Source organism: Petaurus breviceps, unplaced genomic scaffold (genome assembly GCF_028583685.1).
Source record: "Petaurus breviceps papuanus isolate PSGF00001 unplaced genomic scaffold, PetGlider_PUasm1.0 37, whole genome shotgun sequence".
Classification (NCBI taxonomy): Eukaryota; Metazoa; Chordata; class Mammalia; order Diprotodontia; family Petauridae; genus Petaurus; species Petaurus breviceps.
The window spans coordinates 1,476,192-1,492,723 of NW_027186296.1; the positions used below are offsets into that span (position 1 = coordinate 1,476,192).

The window sequence follows — 16,532 nt, forward strand, 5'->3', positions numbered from 1 at the left end:
ACTTTAGGATGAAAGACCAAGAAGAAGCATAATATGAAATATAATGCTCAGAATAAATGAAGTTAGTAACACAGTCAAAAGGCAACAACAACAAATATGGGAGACTATGCATCAATGGGACAAGGGGACCAGCACGACAGATGCAAGAAAGCAGCTGAGTCATGTCATGGTGGTTAAGTCTAGAGTCAGAAGCACCAAGAGGAAAAGAATTAAACATGAAGTAGAAAGCAGAACTAACTCAACTCTGGTGTGCTGCATTGGCTTTGTTTAGCAAGAGAAATGATCACCAAAGTAGAAAAGTAACACATCATAAAGGAGAAACCGGAGTCCCAAATAGGTTAAGAGAGAAACTTATGTAAAGCATCCAGGTGCTTTTACATTAAGTTTCCAAGTTCAGATTAATTATTTCTTAGAAAATGAATGAATGTGTAGGTACTACATCAAAGCCACTATTGATAATGCTGAAAATTCTTGGAGAATGGGAAAAGTGCCAGAATCCTGCAGATGGGAAAAGGTACCAGTTTCTAAAAGAATAATTATTTAATTTTAATATTTTTATTATATATTTTTTTACATATATTATATATAATAAATTTATAAATTTAATAAAATAAAATTTAATATTTTAAATTAAATTTAAAATAATTTTAATTTAAAAAAAGTATTCTCTGGAATGATAACTTGGCAATCCTTACCAGAACCCAAAAAACAGATTTTTAAACAACTGCTTTATAAATTCACCATTTACAAAGCAAATGGCCAGTTAACTAAAAACAAATCATGCAAAGCTAATCAGTTAGGTCTGAGCAGTTAAGAAAGCCAAATAAGTCAGCCCCTACCTACTTAAATTCCTTCACCAATCATAAAAAAAATTACCCAAACAATCCTTATCCCACCAGAAATAAAGGGGGAAAGGAGAAACTTAAAAAGAAAAAGAAAGTAAAACCTGGAGAAATGGGATGACTGTAACTGCAGCTATAGCTAAGAGGACCAGAGCATACTGTAGCCCTGACATTTCAGAGACAGCACTGACCTATACACAGCACACTGGGGCTTCAAACCTCACATATCCCACTCTCATCTGAGTGGCTAAAGGGCACTGAAGTTGTTTTGGTCTTTTTCTACCCCATTCATAATCCCAGTCCCCTACTGGTCTGAGTGGATCATGACTACATACAACACTGGGAAATATAGAAGAGGCTTGAGAGTCTGAGCCCTTATGTAACAATTCCTGCCACCATCTCCCACTAAAAACAGTGCATAAGCCAAATTGTGATCTACTAAATTCTATTACTACTAAATTCTGACCAAAGCCCAGGGAATTAGGTCCCCATACCTCACAGTCAGCCCACAGCCAAAGACTGATAGTTGCTAAGTGTCCATAAGGAAGTAAGAGGAACTTAGGTCAAAACCTAGTTCTGTCATTACCTGTGTAAACAATCTCTCTAAGTCTCAATTTTCTCATCTGAAAAATGAAAGGTTAGAGTAGAATAATTCTAAACATCTTTGCCCCTTCTAAATCTCTTATTCTGTCATATTGAAAAGGGAGAGGATGGGGGGGGGGGAAACTAGATATTCTATTTGAGGGCATAATTAGAGAAGATATTCCACAGTGGTCCAGATGAGACAAATAAGATACTAGCAAGAAAAACTCCTTAATGTAGATTTCTAGGGCATATAATTATAAAAATTTGGAAATTAATAACAAGTCACATTTAAAGAAATAATAGAGGAAACATTTTAAATAACACAAGTAAAACATTAAAGTTTTTTTTTAATGCACAAAATATAAGAAAAAAAGACTAAATTTCAAAATTATATACCTATAAACACTATTACATTGTTTGGAAACAGAACTCCCTTCAAAGACAAATAAGACCTAGAAACATTCAACAATAATAATCTACAATGAAAGAGATCCACACAAGCAATGAGACTAAAAAAAAAAAATCCAAACTGATTGAATGATAAAACACTAACAAAAATACCACACTTTTAAGCTTGCTTATTACCTTTGGTAAAGATTTGTTATAATGAAACAAGAATAAAGTGTGTAATCTTTCCTTACTATAATAGTAATAACAAAGTTAAATTTGGGGATAAAAACAGCTACTATGATCCACATAAAAGAATGAAAATTACTTAAAAAAACTACTGAATATCTATGATTTAAAAAACTGTTTTATACAGATGAAAAATAGTAATGTCAAAACCTAATGGCAAAGAATATCTATCTACACTAAAATCAGAACTTAAACCTCAGGAAAATATTCATTTTAACAAGCTAAAAAAAATTTTTTTTTGATCAAGAAGCCAAACCCACCAATATACTGCTTTTGGAAAGTTATCTATGAAAAAGTAAAAGATAAGACTGGATTAAAATTAAGAGGTTGATCTAAATTATATTGTGTAACTAGAAGAACAAAAAAAGAATAAGGGATCGCAGTAATTCATAAGATAAAATAGAATCCAAATTCTCAGAAATGAAGGGGACAAAAAGGCCACTACATAATGGTAAAGTGAATGAGGTATAAGACATATATAACAATTGTCAGGTTATATTTACCATACTATTTGACAGTTAAATATGTAACAGAAAGATTAATAGGGACACAGATAAAAATAAATCAAAATATTATAATAATAGAAGACTTCAACCCTCTTACTAGAATGTGACAAATCAAAGAGATTAGCAAAAAAAAGATACCAGAGATTTGAACTGCTGACTGAAGTTAGAATTCATATTTATATACTATCAAGTGTAGATAGGAAAAATGTAAAAATTGATCACATACTTAGTCTAGACCCTTTTCAGACTACTATGCAATAAAATTAAAATTAAATAACATGATCCAAGAAATTATGTAGAAGCTATAAAATGTTCCCAAAAAGATGATTCAATTAATGAAGAAACCAGAAACATAAAAGAATCCTTTTTTTTTTCTTAAAGCAATTGGGGTTAAGTAACTTGCTCAAGGTTACACAACCAGTTATTTCTGGGTGTGGTGCTAAGTATCAGAGCCCAGATTCGATCCCAGGTCATCCCAACACTGGGGCCGGTGCTCTTACTCACTGCACCACCTGGCTACCCCTAAAAGAATACTTTTTAAAAAAAATTGTAACAACAATAAAGAAATGACCTGGTATAGTGAGAAAGAATTAAAAGTGAAGTCCATGGGACAGATAGGTAGCACAGTGAATAGAGCACCAGCCCTGGAGTCAGGAGGACCTGAGTTCAAATCTGGCCTCAGACACTTAAAACTTACTAGCTGTGTGACCTTGAGCAAGTCATTTAACCCCAACTGCCCTGCTTTCCTCCTCCAAAAATTACCCCCCCAAAGAAAAAAAAAGTGAAGTCCAAAGCCCATCTCTGCCACTTACTTATAACTACTGATATGACCTGGGGCAAGTGAGTTAACTTCTGTAGGTACCTGTTTCCTTTTATTCTTTTTTAGAGAGGGGAAGGTAAAGCAATTGGGGTGAAGTGATTTGCCCAAGGTCACATGGCTAGTTTTGTGTGTGTGTGTGTGTGTGTGTGTGTGTGTGTGTGTATACACATGCACACATTAAGTGTCTGAGATTGGATTTGAACTCAGGTCCTCCTGACTCCAGGGCTGGTGCTCTATTCACTGCACCACCTAGCTGCCCCAGCTACCTGTTTCCTTATCTATAAAATGAGGAGTTTAAACTAACTGGTCTCTAAGGTCCTTTCATGCCCTAAAGATCAAGATCATATGACCATATATCAAAACCTATGGAATACAACTAATGTTCTTAGAGATAAATTTCTATCACTAAAAATAGAGGGGAAAAAATGAAGCTGGCCACCAAAGATACTAGAAAGGCAAAAATCCCTGAGACTAGACCTATGATTTCACAGGTATATGGAACTCCCAAGTGAGGAAACTCCCTCTAGCAAAGCAAGTCAGTACCATCTCAGCAACTTATAGTTTTAGAGGGTAGTCTAGAATATTTGTTCTCAAACTCAAATAGACATTGATCACAGTGGGCAGTATATTGACTTAGAAAATCACAAACCAACATTATCTGTCATTTTTTTTTTACTTATTTTGCTAAATATTTCCAAATTACATTTTAATCTGATTTGATACCTCTGGTCTACAGCATTGAGTTAAATGACTGGCTTAGGGATATAAAATCAGTCTGTGTCAGAGGCAGGATTTGAATCCCAGTTCTTCCTAGCTTTAAGGTCAGCTCTCTATTCAGTATTCTACAGTGTCTATCAAAGAACCTAGAAGAGAAACAAAGTAGTAATCCAAAGGAAAGTAAGATTGTAAAAGTAAGAGGAGAAATAAATAGGATAGAAAATTCAAGAACAATTGAATTGATTTTAAAAACTCTAACTCCTGTTTTATTTAAGACCAATAAAGTTGACAAACCATTAGCAAATTTAGTCAATAAAGAGGGAAGAGAAAAAACAAATTAAGAAAATTATAAATGAAAAGTAGGGATTCATGATAAGGTCCAAAAAAAAAATCAAGACCACTATTGTGGAATAGAATATGCATCAATATTCTAACAGATTACAGAATTTAGAGGAAATAGATAACTGTGTACAAAAACAAACTGCCAAAACTGATACAACAGGAAAAAATTTAAAGAGATAAAATCTCAGAGGAAGAAATAAGACAAGTTATCAAAAATTAGCAATTAAAAAAAAAAAACACCCAACTCTTGTCTAGGTATATCCATGGAAGAATTCTTTCAAACTTTCAAAAAGTAAACAATTCCTGTTTTACATAGGTTATTCATTACAACAGAAAAAAAGGAGGAACTTTACTCAACACATTTGTGGATACTGTACTGATTTTAAAGTCCAGAAAAGCAACAGTAAAAAAGAAAATTATATGATAATCTTATTAATGTGGATGCAGAAATACTAAATATTAACCAAGTGAATACAGCAATATATTACAACAATTATTCATCATGAGTAACTAAGGCTGATTCAACAACAGGGAGATTATCAATAACAATAAGGAATGCAAACAAACAAAAATATATCAATATATACAGAAAAACTTCACATAAAATCCAACATTCACTCATGAGAAGAACACTAAAAAGAATAAGTATGGAGTGATTCTATTCTTAAAACAATAAAAAAAAAGCCTCAAGTCAAGAGTCACATAATAGGCAATGGAGCGATATCAGAAGCAATTTGACTGAAAGCAAGTACAAATCAAGGATAGCCACTCTGTACTGCTTTATTTTATATAGCATTTGAAATTCAAGCAATTTTAAAGGACAAGAAAAAAAAGAATTAGAGGGATTAATTTGGAAAAACAAGTCATCCTTTGCTGATAACATATCTAGAAAATTATTTTTTTCACAATTAAAACAATTATTTTATGTGAATGATTGCATAAAAAGTAAAGAATAGGTAATGGGGACCATTATAGACTGCATAGGGAAGATTAGGTTGGAAATATGTAAGACATGGTTAGAAAAATTTAACTCAGAGAATCCAAGGAGAAAAGGATAATAGACCCACTTTGGAGGAGAGAAAGTAGGAAAGGTCTCTAATAAGAATGTAATATAGACTAAAATAGGCAAATAGTTGCATAGAATGTGATAGATTTTAATTCCTGGTTCCCATAGGTATAAATAGTGTGTTTTCTCCAAATATATTGTAGACTACTTAAGAAATCAATACCATGAATACTGTTTTTTATTCTCAAAAAAAAACCAAAACACTTTAGGCTGGTGTTGCATCAGAAAATGGTGGTTAAATAAAAGAGCACATGATCGAATGCAATAATACCATTGAGTAGACTCAACAATACTAATGAGTCAGCATGGGATATAGAGTATACTGTTGAAATGGTATCTTAGTTTTATAACCAAAATAAAATCTTGGCAATATTTCATGTCTGGGGTTAAAAATACAATATAAAAGATAACTCTAGGAGGTAGGAACTGAAAATCACCTGCTGGGAAGTTTGTACCTGAAAAAAGAAAAGCTGAATGGACTGGCCAATAGCACAAATACATAATTGTGGTTCAAAGGAGCACTTATATCCAACATTCAGCATGTTATCCAAATGTGGCAAACTAGGGACCAGTGGGTGTACAAGGTAGACTACAAGAGTATATGATGGTATAGAATAAGCTAGGTTCATTAAAGCTAGAAGGAACTAAATTGAAAACTAGTTCAACTTTTTCATTTTACATCTGAGACTGAGAAAAGGTGACGAAACATTGCTATCTATATTGTGATAGAATGTGTATTATTAAATTCTCTGGAAAATAAAAAAAATCCATAATTTCACTCATGTGAGTCCCCTCTCCAATAGTAAGGAATACAAACACTCCATACCTTCTCACCCCCTTGCAATTCCAGTCCAGGCATTTCTATAAGTCATCTGTAGAAAATGCAAGCAATCTTCTCTCTATAGGCCTTCTGTTAGTTTATTGTTTGTGTGTGTGTGTGTGTGTGTGTGTGTGTGTTTTAATTACTTTGATGGTAATAGCAGATAATTGAGATGTCCTTCAACCTCACTACTGAACTGGTTCATCTCCTTTTCTGTTATAACCATCCTTAGAAAAGTCCTTTACAATAAAGGTGTCAAACTCCCAACCTCCCATGACCCAAACAAGGTTAAAATGTCATTGAGAAATGTTTAACAAAATAAACAAAAGTATATTAAAATATAGACAACATTAATTTGTGGTTTTCTGGGTCAATATGCCAGCAGCAGGGATCCATTTCTATTTGAATCTGCCAATGCTGCTTTACTCCGTCTCTTGAACTCAAATGATTCTTAGGTACCACAGCTTGCCCATGACTTTTGGGCTACTTGTGATTTTCATTCTTCCAAGACGTGCTCCAAGATTTGCTACCATATAAGAGCACAAGAAGATTTATGTTCAGTTTCTTTTTTTTCTGGTTAGTTGGTTTCACTGTACTTGTGGTTTTTAGGCAAAGAAAAGTCTTTCTACCAATGCACACGATAACTTGGGCAACTTATAGTCAAGTTGCTCGGCACTATCTCTGAGAAAGAATAATGCTCCAATGGGCAAACAGTCAAGGGATATAAACCAAATTTTCAAAAGAAATAACCAAATGAAAGACAGTTTCAAATCATTCATTATAAGAGAAATGTACATCATTACAACTTTGAAGTTTTACTTCACTTCCAGAAAATTGGCAAAAAATTACAAGAGCTAGGAATAATCAAGGTAGGGGAAGTGATGGGAAGACAGGCACACTAATACACCATTGGTGGAGCTGTGAATTGGTACAGCCACACTGAGAAGCAAATTAGAACTGTGTGTGTGTTTTTTAAGGGATTTAGAAAATAATAATATACTTTGAGCCAAAGATTCCACTACTGTGTACGTGGAAGTCCAGGTCTCATATACACCACTTTGTCATACAGCATTTCTGTTGAGGACGCCACCTTTCTCCCAATTATGTCCACAACCTTAATGTCATCCTCTAATCTTAACTTTACACACACACACACACACACACACACACACACACAATCTGTTGTCAAGGCCTATCAATTCACCTTCATAATATCTCTAAAATTTGTCCCCTTTTCTCTTCTAAGACTACCACCTAGATGTAGACCCTTATCACCTCACACCTAGTCTACTGCAATGAGCTGCTGGTTTCCTGGTTGGTCTCCCGGCTTCAAATCAGCTGTTTCTAGCTTCACAGCATCTCTCATACCTGTCCCCCTTCTCAGCACTCATATAACCACCAACGTATTTCAGTCCTTCATTACCTCTTAGTTGTACTACTATAACGACCTCCTAAATTGCTCTCCCTCTTTCAATTAACTATCTATCCACTCTACTCTGCACACTGCTGCCAGTGATTTTCCTTAAACACTCTTCTAGTCACATTTCTAACCTACTCAATTAATTCCAGTTCCTCCATACTGCTTGGAAAACACACACACACACACACACACACACACACACACACATAAAAAAACAAATTCTTCTTCTGTTTGGATGTTAAAGTTTGTCAAACCTGGCCCCAACCTACCTTTCCAACATCACTGTATATAACTCTCCTTCCTGCATTCTTTGACCTAGCCAAACTAGCTTTCTTACTATTCATCTCATACAAAGAAAAGAGAACTCAAATTGAGCCTGGAATTCTAACCTAGGCCTTCTCATCTCTCTTACTAGCTGTGGACTTAGTACAATTCACTTTATGCCTCCATTTTCTCCTCTTTAAAGTGAAGGGATAGATTCAATAATCTCCAAGGTTGCTCCAAGCTCTGAATATGATCCCCTAAAAGGAAAACTGAATATTTGTTTATATTTATATAACAGGTTTTGAAATTTTCATAAATCCCAAACAGCTGAAATAGTGATATTTGATATTGGGTATTTTGGCAAGGAGGTAGCTTATAAATACATTTGAATTAAAAAAAATTAAATCCCATTAAAATGAAATATATGAAGGTGTTTTGAGATATGAGCAAAAGAGATGCTCCTTATATCCAAGGTAATAGGATACTAACTAAAAAATGAAAGTATAGTTACTACTGTAGTACTAGTGTATTACAAAGGCATACTCTGTACAGGAATGATCATCTCACTCAATCATATTAGCTCCTATTTAATAGTTTCACAGTCTACAAACTCTTTTCTCCACAAGGACATAGTGAGGTAAATACTGACAGTGATATTGCACCTATTGATTATGGGAGAAATAACTTACCCAAGGTCATACAAGTAATGAGAGAGCCAGTAATACACCAAGTAATGCTTGGAAAGTTGCAATGCTTTCCAGCTAAGTAAAGTGTGCCTAGATTCTTTAGTAGTAGGCCTACCCCAGTATTTACCAATATAATTAAGCAAGTACTCTTTCACCATTTTCCAAAATAATATTGGGAAATTGGGGGGGAAAAGTGAGGGGGGGGGAAGAGTAGAAGGGGAGAAAGAGACCAAATGAATCCTTCTAGTCTTTCTTGAATTGTTACTTTCCCACAAAGATGAGAGGCAACTGTCCTCAAAGCCAGGAAGTTCTGAGTTCAAGTCCTACCTCTGAAATGTACTAGCTCTGACTCTGGGCAAGTCAATTAATCCCTCAAGGCTCTAGGCCAGGAGTGGTCGCTTAGCCATATTGTGGGTAACACTCCCAAATGCTGCCAGAACCAGATTAAAATGTGGTTTGGAAATCTTTATCAAAATAAATAAAAATAGAGCATTAATATATGGTTCTCTAAGTCATACATACAGTGCCCTCTTCTCCCTATCCAATACAATTTAGTGTCCTCTGGTTTCAATTTGAATTTGACACCACTGCTCTAGGCAACAACTCTAAGGCTATGAATTACAAAGGAGCCAACTTGCCAAGGCAGAGGGTGTTACCTGGGATATGGATACCCATGTCAATGAAATCACAGGTCCAGTACCTAGTTCTGTCCCCATCCCACAAACATAGAATTAAGAAAAATGGGAAAGAAATGAGGATGATTAAAAACAACCAGATGCAATGTATAGATACTATCACACACCAACTAATACATAAATAACTGGTAAATAAAAGTGTGGAGGAGATATAGCTTTACAGAAGGAGGAGTAAAAATAATGTGGGAAAGAAATCGAAAAAGCTAGATAGGCATGTAAGTCAATGGGTCGGTTGGGGGAATCTAAAAAGTAGTACCTTTTACAAACCTCCAAAAAAAAAAAAAAGAAAACTAACATAATAAAGAGAGATGGAATTTCCTTATAAAAAAAAACATGTTACATAACAGTTGATAGTAGATTAAACTCTTACAATAAAATAACAAAGTTTTCTTTGTTGTTCTTTTTTTGCCCTAAAGTGATTTTTCTTAGAAAAATTCCAGTTTGTGAATTCCTTTTATCCATTTTGCTGCTCATTAGCACCTACTCCAGATAATAGGCATGACTTAATAAAAGCAGATCAAACTCATATCATTCAATTTTTCTCCTTGTTAGAAGTTCTTAGAAAAGGGTTAGAGAAGATAAAGGTGAAAGCATTCTCTCAAATGAGGTTTGGGAAGTACCTGTGGAATTAGATGCATACACTATTGCAGTTGAAAGGGTCTTGACAGAGGTATAGGAAAAAACAACAGACTTGAATGGTAAAAAAGAGTTCATATAACAGCTCTGCCATGACTATGGCCCAGTCATTTAGCCTTTCTGAGTCTGTTTCATTGGTTCAGTTCAACAAAATAAGCATATTAATACATGAACTACCAACCTCAAGGATCCAATGACACATATCAAGCATCATATAAAGCTAGCTCAAAAAAGAACCAGACTTCTTACTTTAGCAATGAGGAAGCTGAGACACCAGGAGATTAAATTATTTGTCCACGATCACCCAGCTAGATAAGTGATGGAGGAAAGAGTAAAAACCTGTGTCCTGATTCCTGTATCCATGGTTCAGACCATGCTTTAATTTTCATAACTTGAAGATAAATTACATAGTCAAACATCTTTCATCAATAATCACAGTAGTATAACAAACTAATTCACTAACACAAGCGTATTTCTGAGGATATTTAATCAGAGAACAGATAATTGTCTCTTTGAGGTGGTTTTGACTAGTACCAAAAAAAGAAAAAAACACTTGAAAAACCTGGAAAACTAAAACATGCCTACCAGATATTTTTCGAATGAATGGATGTGGGTCGTTTTTTAGGGGCACATTAGCTTCCATCATCTTCTTTCAACTCATTTTCTCACTTTGCTACCTCATAGAAAGCAGCAGACAAATAGAAACATATATGCAGTCTTTATTAATAAGTACTTGCTAATAAGAATTCTAGTGCCCAGCTAGCTGTGAATTTTGCCCCTCCCAAAAACTGGTGAGAGAAGATTATCTCAACATGTTCACAGAATTTTAGAAGTAGAGGAGTTTTTAGAGATCATCTAGTCCAATGAGTTGGAAGTCTCATCTTTTCCTCCATTTATAAAATTGGTAGAATAGTAAATGCCTCAATTCAGTCACAAGATGTATGTATGCCTAGTGTTGACATAAATGTGTTTATAGCATAATAATGCCTTAAGAAAGAATGGAATAAGGGGAATAGGTGTTGTTGTTTTTTTTAACTCAATCGACAAGCCATTTTTAAAGTATCTAATAAATGCTAGGAATTGTTCTTAATATTTGAGATATTGATACAAAAATGAAACAGTGTCTTGCCCTGAAGGAACTTGCATTCTAATTAGGGGAATGAAAGGCTACAAACATAGATTGATAGGATACAAAATAAATACACAGTGATTGGGGGAGGACAGAAACAACTACCATAGGAGGGAAAAAGCTTCCTGAGGAAACTACTGGTTACAAGAGGCAGAGGGGAGGAGATACAGAATTCCAGGCAGGAGAGGCACAAATGAATGGAGAGTAACAAGTAGCCAGTTTGGCTGAAGTATAGAATATCAGACAGAGACAAAGAAAAACAGGATGAAGCCAAATTATGAACGGCTTTCAATGCCAGTGGAGTTTGTGTTTTAGTATATAGATGGATTGAGGAGCATGTGAATCTCCCTGACCAGAGGAACATCATGGTCAGATTTATGATTTAAGAAAGTCAATTTGGCAGCTGTATGAGGAATGGATTAGAGAGGGAATAGACTGGAAGTAAGAAGACCAATTAGGAGACTAGAGCAGCAGTCCAAATAAGACACGATAAGGCCCTGTAGGACAGCAGTTGTAGAGAAAGAGAAGGAGATGGATAGTAGAGATGTTTCTAAGGTAAAGTGGCTAAGATTTGGCAAGTGGTTGGATAGTGATAGAGGAGGAGGAGTAAAAATAAAAAGTTGAGTATGACTTATCTAGAATACAAACATGAATGACTAAAATATAGAAAGAAATAAAGTGGTCAGAAAGGGTTGGTTAGGAGTTCAAGATAATGGAGTACAGATAAATTTTAATTATCTAAGCAGTATAAGGAAAAATAGTAATCTTTATCTAGTATAATCAAAGTAACTTGGCTGTATTTGAATTGTTTGTCAGGAAGTCTACCTTCTACTCTGGGTTCTATCACTTACTAACCATGTAATCTTGGGCAAATTTGGTCTTAATTTCCTCATTTGTAAAATCAGAGTTTAACCAGATTATTTTTAGGGCTTTACAATTCTGTTATTCTAATTTCAATAAGAGAAATAGTGACTGGGAAATTAAATGCAAGCAAAATTAATATTTGGTGGAGTGCAGGAAAGCACATACAAAAACACAGGAATACAAGATCTGTGATTTCCTCCTAGGGAACACCTGTTGTGGAAACTCCTTCCTCACCAGATATATCTGATCTGTGATTTAGGAGATAAATTATCTGAGGCATGGAAGTTAAGTTAGGTGCCCAGGGCCACACAACTAATGTCACAAATGGGACTGGAACCTAGGTCTACTATGGCAAGCTATTGCTATATCTGCTTATTCATTTCTATTTTATTAGTAAACTAAAGTTGATATCCTCAGGGCACAAGTTTATCCGAAGGAGTTAAGAGACTATAACCAGGAGACCACCTTGGCATATGACAGTCCCATAAAGCCAACAGATTGTATTGAGCACAGATGGCGAGATATTCTAGATTGCTAAATCCCAGTGCCTGGAATGCACTCTCTCCTTACCTCTCCCTCTCAGAATCTTTTGGTTTCCTTCAAGTATCAGCTCCAGAACCAATTTTACCAGAAGACTTTTCGAATTCCAAGACTAATGCCTTCACAAAGTTACCTTGTATCTGCCTATTTCCAAATGTCTCTCTTAGCTAGATTGTAAACTCCTGGAGGACACACGGACTGTTTCATATTTGCCACTGTATCCCTCAACACCCCCACAACGCCCAGCGTTTAATAAATGGCGTGTTGATTGTGTTACTCTCTAATATATTTCAGGGAGAGTTTCTTGTTGCCTCCAAAAGTTATCTTCCCAATCATTCATTCATTCACCAGGGAGCATTTATTGAGAAGTTACTCTTTTGTAGCCCTGAGGATATAAAGCACTTACATGTGGAGGATCTTTGGTGGAAGATAAGGGATATGGTGATAGTGCCAATAATGCCTACCTATGCAATGAGTGACCTGGCATCCCTACGACCCCAGCACTGTCCGTACCCGCTAGTGCTGTGGCACCTGGTAACTAAGGGGCGTACCTACCCTGCAGAAAGAGCGGGAGACTTACCTGGGAAACCTCTGCTTCAGCTTCCTCAGGCTCTGCCTGGTAGGCGGCACAGCCACGAGGCACTGAGCTATCTCTTCGTACTGGGCCTTGGTCAATATCATGTTTGGCCCGGGAAGGGGGCGGAGGGGAACGGGAATCCGAGGGGAGTGAAATGACACTCGGGGACCGGTGCAGCCCGAAAGGCAACGGGTCTGGGGATGGAGACAGCTGGAACCGTGCACCCTGGGTCCCCCTCCTCCCTCAGCGCAGCACGCGGCACAGCTGGGGGCGGGGAGGAAGGGCACGCGGCGACGGTCCCCAGGCTCTCAGAGGTAGCTGTAGCGGCCGCGGCGGCAGCAGTAACGCGGGCTTCACGCGGGACTGCCTTCACCTCGGCTCTGTGAGCAGCCGCAGAGCGCGGAAGTGAAGGCGAATCGGCGCCATGTCAGTTAAGGGAAGAGCAACCAGGAAGTAATGCAGCAAGACGGCGGGCTGCCAGATACTACTGCACTGCTAAGCCCGCGTTGTTGCCATCTTGCATTCCTGTGCTGGGCTGGGGCAGTTCGGGCAGATGTTCTCTCTGAGTCCGGCTCCCAGAACTTCCTTAAGGGGAAAAAGTGCCCATGAAGTGCATTGTTTGAGGGACTGGATAGTAGGTGCTCAGCCAAGACCCTGGAAAACGACTGTTAAAAAGTGTCTCGCGTTGGAGTCCAAGTTCGCTTTTTCTCGGGGTGTGCGGGGAGGTGGGGAGCAGGGGCTGTGAAGAGTGAATACCCCAGAGTCTAGTGGGGAGGGCAAAGGAACTCCTAGAGAAATCCCTCGCACCTGAGAATGGCCCCCAGAGGTGCCCCAATTTTAAGCAGAGTTGAAGACCTTACCAAAATCAAGCAGCCAGAATGAAGAAACTGATTTTGAATTTCGGAAAATTAGTGTACAGCCAGTTATTAGGAGTATAGGCATTGACCAAGGACCAGCAGAAACTTATGGGCAATCGTTCTTGGACTTTAATTTACAAGCTGGCTTTTTCTCAGTCACAGCTTAACAATGCAACTTTTCTCCCTGTGGCACAGTGGAGGGAGGGCTGGATTTGCAGTTAAAAGACAGGGGTTGAGATCCCAGCTCTGCCATTTACGACCTGAGTGACCTGCCAATTCATTTCACCTCTCAACCTCAGTTCCCTAGTCTTTAGAATGAGGGAGTTGGACTAGAATGACCTCCAAGGTCCCTTGTAACACTTTGATCTAAGATTTCAAATCTTAGGGAAAATTAAATGGCCCTCTGGACACTGACACACACTTTACTGGGAAGGGAGTGGGGGGGGGGGGCATTAATTTCGATGGGTCAGCTTTTTTATTCAAAAGTTTTGTTTAATGTGAGGAAGTACTTGAATTTTGGTTGAATAATACTTAAAACAGAAAGCACAGATGTCAGCCCTTCAGACACCCTTTAGGTTAAGTATTGAGGAAATTTTATGGACTTTTCAGTTCTTGTTTAAAAATTTTCTTTTCGTTCCCATTCCTTTTATTTTTTTTTAATTGTCACAATATCCAGCAAATAGAGACTGTCCTGTACTCATATAGCTTTCTGCCAAATGTTTACATCAGGATGTTTTCTCCCCATATGCTTTGTATCCAGTTCTGGCTGTGTGACACTCGTACATAACTATTTATTTATGGCAGCAGTGTCTGTAGTTGCCACCTGGCTAGTATGTTGCTGACCCTGCCACTACTTTTACATGAAAGCTATTTGATGCTAACCAGAAACTGCTTGTTCCCCTATTCCTTACCCCCATCACATCTCCTTGTACCCAATTCATAGCAGTAAGATTTTGATAGAAAACATCAGTTTGGGGAGGTTTGTAGTAATTATTTTTTAAATAGCTTTTACACAGCTCCACCCCCTACACTCAGCTTTACAACACTGAAGGAAAAAGCCACCTTTAATTTTTTGCCAAACACTCATTTTACTATTTGGTCCCAAATCCAGAAGATTATTTTGGCATTAACCCAGAAGAACACAGAACACAGACTAAATGACTTAAATGAGTCTCATTAAAGAATCTGTGATTGAGCAATAAACACTCTTGCTCATGCAAGTCCTCTGGTCAGGGGGAAAAAAAAATCTTAAGGCAATTGGTTGCAGAATATTTAAAAACTTCAGCAACTTGTAATCTAAAATTGTTTGAACGCCCAATAAAATGTTGCTGTTGGATAATTTATAAGAAACACTTTTGTCTTTCCAAAGGGAAAGCAAATTTATTAATATAATGATCCTGTGTAATATATTGTATTTTTAACTTTCAGTGACTAAGCATAAGGTAGAAAACAAGGAAGCTCAAATCGATGTTCATTCCTTTCAAAAAGAAATAAAATTATAAGTAAGCAACACAGGATAAGTAAACTTAGTTTACTAGAGAGAAGCCAGCAGGATCATAATGACAGCAACAATAATAAAAATAACTGAAATGATCTTTTTATACTTAGTTCTTAACTCAATACCTGGCATACAGTAGACATCTAATAAATACTTGTTAAATGAACAAATGAATAAACATAATACTATGGGTTTCACAGAATGCTTCATATACATTTTCATTTGATCTTTACAAGAACTCTGGGAGGTAAGCACCAGACATTATTATCATCATTTTGCAGATGAGAAAATGGAAACAAATAGGTTAAATGAATTGTCCAGGGTCACAAACTTAAAAGCTGTATAGGGAGGTGGGACAGGGATGAATGGGAAGGGAGGGATTTCAACAGAGGGCCATTGGCTTTCATCACAAAGAGTTTACCTTTCTTTAAAAAAATTCAATTTTATTTTATTTTCAGTTCCTTGAATTCTCTCCTCTCACATGCACCCCCAATCACCCATTGAGAAAGCAAGATAAAGCAAATTGTTAAAAAAAAAACATGTAGTTAAACAAAACAAATTCTCCCATTAGTCAGGTCCAAATCTATCTATCTATCTATCTATCTATCTATCTATCTATCTATCTATCTATCCATCAAACTATAATCCAAGTTAATTGTCTCTCTGGAAGTGGATAACATGATTCATCATGAATCCCCTGGATCTGTGGGTACCATCATGTAGATCAGTTCCCAAGTCTTTTGAAGTTATTTAAAAGGACTATATTCTAATAGAGGAAGCAATATGAAATATAGAAGAATACAAGTTATTTGGGGGAAGGAATGCTCTTGGAGGTGGCAGATCAGGAGAGTCTTCATGTAGGAGATGTCCCTTGAGCTGAGTCTTGAAGGAAAGCAATTCCTTGCTTTCTGCTCCAAGAGGCTGAAGTGAAAAGGGAATGCATTCCTACCTTGAGGGAGCCAGCGCAGACACTGAGATAGGAGATGCAGTGTTGTATGCTCAGAACAACAAATAGATCAGTATGACTAGATC

The 16,532-nt window shown here is 36.8% G+C and overlaps 1 protein-coding gene across 7 annotated transcripts in view; it reads right to left on the minus strand.

The window, feature by feature from the left end:
- CDIN1 (CDAN1 interacting nuclease 1) overlaps positions 1–13,700 on the minus strand; it is a 274,152-nt gene extending 260,452 nt beyond the window's left edge. The window contains exon 1 of one of the 7 annotated variants that reach the window (XM_069097634.1): positions 13,149–13,700. In XM_069097634.1, coding sequence (XP_068953735.1) covers positions 13,149–13,249 — 101 coding nt within the window. In that variant the 5' untranslated portion in view covers positions 13,250–13,700. The remainder of the gene's footprint in view (positions 1–13,148) is intronic. The other 6 variants (XM_069097637.1, XM_069097632.1, XM_069097633.1 and 3 more) reach the window with 6 other exon arrangements.
- Positions 13,701–16,532: the final 2,832 nt, after the last annotated feature.